Genomic DNA, 8,118 nt, shown 5'->3' with positions numbered 1-8,118 from the left:
AGACAAAAAAGAGAGAGGAAGAGAGTTTACACTTACCAATAGATTTCAGAACCAAGGACGACGCAAATGGGATGTTTCACGGTGTCATAACCTGTAAAAATACCCTAAGAAACAGAGGTAAAGGTTTGTGGGTGAAGAGTTGAAGAATAGAGGTTTGGTTGGTGAAGGAAATGAATTTTCGTGGTTGGGTATGATTGAAGAAGAAATGGAGAAGAAGAAGAGTGATTAAATTATCAGTGGGACCCAGATAAACGGACCCAGACAAAATCTGATGGCTAAGATTAAAACAGGCTCATAAGATCCAGCGGCTGAGAGACAAGTTTCATTAATGGCATTATTGTAAATATTTCATCTTTAAAGATCGGACGGCTCAGATTATAACGTGAAGAATCAGATCCAATGGTTGATGTTGAGCTTTCATTAAGGGTATAATCATAACTTACACTCATTTGTCCCATAAGAGATTAGTTTTGGTGGTTATAAATTTTTTTTTTGTCCTTTTGTCCCTTTGTAGATTAAAATCCCAAAAATAGTATGGCAAAAAAGACTGAAAATGCTTTTATCAACTAGCTTTTGACTTTTCTATTTTCTCAAGGAAACTTCCTTCTTTGATGTTGTAAAATATGCTTCAGGTAAGTATGCTTGTCATTTTAATTAACTAAAATAAAGGTGTTTTGCTCTATACAGGTAATGTTAAGATTGATTACAAGCTCTGTAATTACTCTTCGTATCTTTTTACTTGAATCATTGTGGTGTTACAATTTGAAGCGGTGAATGAATCATTAAGGAAGTGGTCTAACAAGGGTAAGTGGAGGAGGCGGAGACCAGCAAGCAATTTTAGCCGCTGGATCCTATCAGACAACAGTTTGTCTAGTTGCAAGAGCCTCCTCACCACCAATATTTATCCAACAATCAGCTTCCCTTATATTCTGATTTGGTGTTTAAGCAGCAGCAGCAACAAGCATCACGCCCCTCTCCTGCATGCTCAAACTAAGATTATGATTGAAAATCTTCTCCAGCAGAATATCCGACAAGAAGTTAGTTAACCAACCAGCGGGGCAGCAGATCAAAATGCATGTCTTAATGCTTTTAAAATACATAGTGGCCATCTTCAACAGTGGTATCACTCAAAATGATCCTGCAAAAGCAACTGGAAGTTCCTTGCTTTGCGTGTGTCCAGAGACCCAAACAAACAGACGTCAACAAACACTGAGATTTATCTTTTTCTATAGAACTTCAATAAGAAACCAAAATCATAAATCGTAATAACTAACAACCCTATAAGATCAAACGGATTTTATCAAATATATTCCCAGATAAACCCTTCCAAAAGCAGCTCAGAACCAAAAACTCAACTAATGTCAGTCTGACAAAAACAAAACCTTAGTCTCTGAACACAGCAAGAGAAAAGGTTAAGTTAGTTACTCTGTTTTAGGCACAAATCTATAAGGCAGTGACCAACATAGTCTTTCAGGCTCTTTGACCCGATCATGCGTCTCAAGCTAGTCATATTCTCTACCAAACCACACAAATAGACACAGGAACTAGAGAACACAGACGCACTGAAGAAGTTGATTCGCCAAATCATTATGAATATTGGAAATTCTAGCGTCTAAAAAGATATTTCGTTTCAGATATTCCTAAGAAATTTACAGAATAAGTAAAACCTCTAACCTTTGTGGCATAGTCACATTAGTGATTGCAGGAAGTAGTTAAAGTGGAAGATGAATCCCAAATCATGAAGCTGGATTGTTTCAGGGCAGCACTCGTTGAAGGCATCTACTTTACATATATATGTTATACACACACACACACACACCTATCATAAACCATTCAACTTCACAATGAAACAGGGAGTTCATAAAAGAGAGCGAGAGTGTCCGTAAACAAAGGGGAAAAAGTGTCCGTAAGTAGACATAGAATGCATGGCAGGAGGCAACTTCCAAGTGCTTCAGCACAAGAAAACATCCAAGCAGTTTCATTAAGAGATCTCACAATCACTTTGCATCACAAACAAAATACTCCTGTTTTAAGTAATTGCAGCGGATCAGCCATGTTCTGGTCCACAAGCAACGCATCCTCTGAGTCTCATATGGGAGTTGTCTTCATACTTCCTGTCTAGCAATAATAGCAGAAAGCTTTGCAGCAAACCGAGTAGCAATACTATCTATCTCTTTGTACCGTTCTTACCCTATCCATAATGAAAACTCAGACTGATAACAAATTTAATAAAAGGAAAATGCAATTCCGTGTTCTTTTATTTACAAAATAGACTCCTTTCTTTTATTCATCCTCATACAAACAAAGTCTATAACAAAAAAGAAAAAAAGAATCAATATGCATACTGTGAAACGAATATCATCAACTAAATCTACAAGTGTCTCCATGTTAAGGTGTAGTAGTATCAAAATGAATCAATCATTTCTTCTTCTGACTTCTAATTTGGAGCTTACCTCTCAGCTTCAAATCCCTCCCCAATTCAAGAACTTCTTCACCTCATCATAAAAAACCAAGATCGCAGCAGAACCAGTACTCCTAAACATATTCGAAAGGGCACCACGGTAAAAAGAAGCCAGCCCTTCAACCCTATAAATCTTCTTCCAGCAATCCAACGTGCTACTATACATCGGATGCTCAATCCCAGACTGCATCATGATCCGTCTCCTAACCGTATCCAACGGGTAAGAAGCCAAACCAGCAGAAGTAGTCACACCCTGAGCCAAAACCCATCTCTTCCACAACGCCAACTCCTTATCTTCAGACAAAACCTCCTTAACCGTATCAAACCCACCAAAGTACAACCCACGGTGAATAATCACACCGTGCAGAGACGCAGGCAACCCTCTGTAGATCCCTCTAACACCGTCTTTCCTCTGAACCGTCGTCAAGAAATGATGGATCCCTCTGAACTGACGAGCCTCCTTCTTCCCAATGTCAGCAGCCAAACGCGTGTGAGCTATATCAAGAGGGTAAACAACGATCAAAGCCGTGCATCCAGCCGCAGAGCCGGCGATGAAGTTAGCTAAGGCCCCGGAGAAGACGTGATTCTCCTGAGAGCTGCTGTTGCGGAGGATGTTTCTGTAGAGGTCCTTGAGGGAGAAGTTGAGAGCGACGGAAGGGTAGTAGCGAAGCACGCTGCTCCCGTTGCCTCTCCATAGCGATAAAACGCCTTCTTCACGGACCGTGCGGTGGATGAAATCGAACATTCCTTTGAAGCGTCTCTTCCCCGAGGAGTCTCCGACGATGGCGATGTTGCTCTCCTGGGTCTGGAGGAGGAGCTTGGCTCTCTCGATTGGGGCCACGATCGTGTGGACGACGCCTCCCATCACGGCTCCGGCGAGTAAATCTCTGTGGAAATGTTTGAGAGTCTGTGGAAGCGATGATGGGTTCCTTCGGTTTCGGTTTGGCGAGTGAGCACCGGGGTCTTCTTGGATGCCCATCTTGAAAATGCGATTCGATAACGATGGCAAAGTTTCGATCTTTTCGAAGTGGGTTGATTCAAAATCGAAACTTTGGGGAGATTTCGAAGTGGGTTGGTTTCGATTTTGTTCAATCTGGCATTGTTTCGGGAACAAGAGCAAAGTAGATTCCAAATTAACCCTAGAAAGAGACTGATTCGGGTCTCTTGCGTGTTATTCGAACTCAGAGGATAAAGATAAAAGGGGGAAAGGAAACGAAACAGTGAAAGGTTGTTTTAGATAGAATTGAATTGAGACTGGCGGAGAAGAAATTTTGGATAATGTAATTGACTAATGGGTTTGGGCTCAACGTCTAACGGCCCAATAGAGAAGAGACACTTTGGATAATGACATACATTATTCCACTCGGAATTAGGCCCGCGCAAATAATCCGAACCCGATCCGATAAAAATGAATCCGAACCGATCCGAACCTGACATATATACCGAATGGATATTGTTTTATGGTATTTCGGGTAATGGATATTATCCGAACCGAACCCGAACTTAAATGAATATCCGATAAAACCCGAAACATTCAAAATCCCAAAAAAACTTGTATCAAATATGATCTCAATTGCGTATCCAAAATGCACTAATTTATTATTAAACATCTAAAATAATTATCTATTACACGAAGGTTGATGGTTGAAAGTGGCAGCTGAGGCTTCAAATTTTTAGATTTTAGTTTTGTTTTCATTGAATAATATTTTTCTTTTTATGAGAACTTGGTTTTTTGTTTTATACTTTCATTTATTTGGTTTTCTTTGTATCAATAACTATGTTTACCTTTCATTTGATTTTGAATGATCACGTTTAATGTTATTTTCTTATATTTGAATCAATTTTACTTATGTTTTGGTTACAAAATAGGTACAAATCACGTACTTTAAAACCGAAAAACCGATTTTAATTATGTTTTGGTTATAAAATAGGTATAAAACAAGTACTTAAAACCGAAGAACCGATTGGGACTCAAACCCGAAAATATATCGGGTTGTACCGGTTCTTTGAAAAATTACTAACCCCGATCCGAACCTGATAGAACCCGAACCGGTCCGAACCGAACTTTCATATAATCCGAATGGGGCTGATTTTTATAAACCCGAAAAACCGAAATCCGATTGGACAAAACCGAAACCCGATTGGGACCCCGACTGCCCAGGCCTACTCGGAATAGTCAAAGACACGTAACTTGTCACTGGAGGCAGGCAACAAATGAAAATGGTTGGTCGATAAACCTTCTGTAATACAACAACTATCACAATGAAACGTCCAAGAAGTTGTTACATGTTGATAAACATAAAAAAAGTAAGTAATATATACAAATACTATAACAGCTTTCCACATTCTTGAGAAGCTGTTATATTTATCAACATTATGTTGTTGCATGATGCTTCCAAGAACAAAATGGAAGCAATATGAAAGAGCAAAACATAAATTTGACAAGCTTTCCCCTTTCCGACACATCTATCTTTCAGACGCTACTAGGTTTTATTGGGACAGACTACTAGTACCATCTTGTATTTTAAGAACCCAACAAAAGCTTACATGACTTTGATGCCCTATGCAAAGAAGCCACCTCCTTGAGTATCTGAGATTCCTCTTCTGGATCCAAATCCCATGCAGAGATCTCTGCAATTTTTAACCGTTTGGCGGTTCTTAGGATATAAGCCACCAGTTTCTTCTCTTCCCGTCTTCCATTGTAATAATTCCATTCAAAAGTATTGAGATGAAACGTCACATTCAGGAACGGAACTCAGCTGTCCCCAACGTCCTTCAATAGGCTTTATGGGACAAGTATTCAGCTCTTCCCACCAACGTTCAATAGGCTTTGCAGAACAAAAGCACTCCTCCTGACACTATCATAGTGCATTAGACCATAAAATTATAACTTAAGACAATGAAACAAGTGGAGTAAAGAAACCAAATGCAGCAGGGCAGGGTAAATTTACCTGGTTGAGCTTGAGAACTTGTAGTTTAGGAGAACTTTTGAGAATCCAAGTAAGTAGATCCCACCACTTTTGGCTGCATCCACATAGCTCTAGGTGAACAAGCTGATCGAATCCAATGCGATGCTGAACCATTGAATGATTAAACAAACATAAAGAGAGGCGTTTGACTGCTGTAAGAGACCTCATGAGCTTCACAGGATTTTTGCAAACAATTTTAACATGTGCCTCCACCAACTCGGGCATATCTTCACTCAAACACAAATGACCATAGTCAACGATATCAACGTAGTCCAAGTACTTCAAAGACGGGACATTAATGGTAACTCTATCGTTGTAAGACTCATGTTCTAATTTATCAGTGTAGGCCTCATAATCCCTATACTGATTAAGTACAGATAATCTCTCCAAGGAAGGGATCACAACAGAGGATGATCGCACACTCCAGTTATCAGTTTGGTCCACAACCAACTCCTCCAGAACAGGACAACCCCTTAAAAGCCTGCGGTGCGATTCTTCGTTTTCATACTCCACACACAGAAGGTGCAGCGTTTTGAGAGAAGAAAGCGAGACCTCGAGATCATCAGGAACATACACAAGAATCGATTTATAAAGTTTCAAGACCACAAGATTCTCAAATGTGTATAGACACGCTGGCAGTTCGAATGACTTATCAACGTCGTAACGGTTGATTTCGAGTTCACGCACACGGCGAGCAATTGCGATTCTGACCCATGTCGACATATCATTAGTGGTGGACAAGAAACCAATGTTGAACATTAGAGTTTCAAGAACCGGAGACTTGTGCAACACCAGAAACCTGTCGACGTATTGACAAAATCTCGTGTACTCTTCTTTAGTATCATCGTAACAAGAAGTACCATGTTCAAAATCGAGTTTTGGAACCATGGTCCAAAGAAACTTCCATCGTTTGGAGAGAAACATAGTTGAAAGGACATCTTTGGTACGAAGCGATGAGAGAATCTTTAACAGCAGATCATCCGACAGTGAACTAATCCTGTCCAATTCAATAATGGATTACTCCTAAGGCAACAACACAAACACTTATGTCTAAATCTCTTTGAATTTACCAAAACAAATAACTCAATGGCTTAATAAAAGCTCAAATCGTTACCGTGAAGAGGGACGCGAAGAGAAGAAAAACCTAGCCGATGAAACAGAATCGCAAAGAAAGATGCTTGCCCCTTCTAAAGCTTCGTGCTTTGAATTTGAACCGCATCGAAAGGAAACACGACCTGAATGTCTGAAGGGAGAGATAAAGGAGAGATCCAAGTGTTTGTTTAGCTCAGTGATAAAACAAATGGGAGAACAGAGGCCAAAAGACTTCTGAAGATTGAAGAGATATTAGGCTTATAGTATATGGCCCAAAATGTCACTATATTCTTAAATACTCCATCCGTTTCTATTTAATTGTCGTTAAAAAAATCCGTTTCAAAATATGTGTCATTTTAGAGTTTTAATACAAAATTTATTAATAAAATTATCCACTTTATTTTTCTATTGGTTGAAAAATGATTAGATGCATAGGTAATTGTGTTTTTATTTTGAAAATATACAAAATCATATGTTTTCTTAATCCGTATGCATAAACTTAGAACGACAATTAAAATGAAACGAAGGGAGTAATATATATTGCCCTTATTTGAATCATAACTCTTATTTCACCAAAACTATACTCCAATTGTTTCATATTATACGTAGTTTTAACAACAAAAAATTGTTTTACGATATAAATAGATTTTTATTTTAATGCACATTTTTCATTTATTGAATATTGTATGACCAATTAAATAATATGAATTTTTTATAATTGGTTGATTTTACTGACTAAATATTATGCTTTTTAGAAAGTAACAATTTTTTTTAGTACTACTGTTTTTAGCTAAAACAACCTACAATATAAAATAAATGGAGTACAAAACAAAACGGTTCAGACTGAGGTAAATATAATTGTTAGCATAAAATATTTTTCATAGTTTGTCATATTATAATGAACTGCGTTCAAAATAAATGATTCAAAAACTTATTAATTTCAAAGTTTGGCAAATAAATTTGATATTGAAGCCTCTGAGCAACAATCTCAAGACTTTCGTAAGATTTTAGAGAATAGAGTAGGTATTGAGAGATTAAAGAAAGATTAGAGAAGATTAATGGGAGATTTGTAGAGAGATTAGGTAGTAATCATGTTTAAAAGTATTTACGAATCATCATGAACAAGAGAGAGAGTCTAGAGAGATAATCCCAAACTTCTTAATTATTAATCTGATCAGAGTTTACAATATATATGAGGAGACAACACTAGGATGAGAGTTTCATAAAGAGACACTATTACAAGATATAAGGTTTGCTTTAATTCAAACCATCCAATGAGCTTCTTCCTTGTGCATAAAGCTCTTTTTGCTTTATCCAGCTTTTCTCCAGCCTGTCACACGTGCCTCCTCTTCCCTTGCAACAGTCTGATGCCTTAGCAAAGGGAATAGGGCTTCTCTTCTTCATCCAAAGTTACCCGGGTAACTAGTATAACTAGTATACTAGGATAACTAGGGTAACTTTGGTTTAACCCTTGGAAGTTACTCGGGTAACTAGTATTACTACGCCATGTACGGCCTCTTCATCATACTCAACTCTTCATGTCTTTCTCTTCCCATATATTGATCTCATCTCAACACTCCCCCTCAAGCTTAGCTT

General features: G+C 38.2%; 2 protein-coding genes across 2 annotated transcripts; both read right to left on the bottom strand.

Annotated features, from left to right (window-relative positions):
• Positions 1-2,198: 2,198 nt before the first annotated feature.
• Positions 2,199-3,706, bottom strand: LOC106313513 (probable ADP,ATP carrier protein At5g56450). Its single transcript, XM_013751332.1, has one exon. It carries the CDS (start codon positions 3,438-3,440, stop codon positions 2,463-2,465), a length of 978 nt encoding a protein of 325 aa, XP_013606786.1. The 5' UTR covers positions 3,441-3,706; the 3' UTR covers positions 2,199-2,462.
• A 968-nt stretch (positions 3,707-4,674) lies between these two features.
• Positions 4,675-6,774, bottom strand: LOC106314982 (putative FBD-associated F-box protein At3g50710; the record flags this gene model as incomplete). Its single annotated transcript, XM_013752773.1, has 3 exons — positions 4,675-5,319; positions 5,413-6,427; positions 6,545-6,774. Coding segments are annotated over 3 exons (1,389 nt in total), but the record flags the coding sequence as incomplete, so codon positions are not given.
• Between the last annotated feature and the right edge of the window lie 1,344 nt (positions 6,775-8,118).

This window comes from Brassica oleracea, chromosome C9 (assembly GCF_000695525.1).
Source record: "Brassica oleracea var. oleracea cultivar TO1000 chromosome C9, BOL, whole genome shotgun sequence".
Classification (NCBI taxonomy): domain Eukaryota; kingdom Viridiplantae; phylum Streptophyta; class Magnoliopsida; order Brassicales; family Brassicaceae; genus Brassica; species Brassica oleracea.
This window is presented reverse-complemented; position numbering and strand designations above follow the sequence as displayed.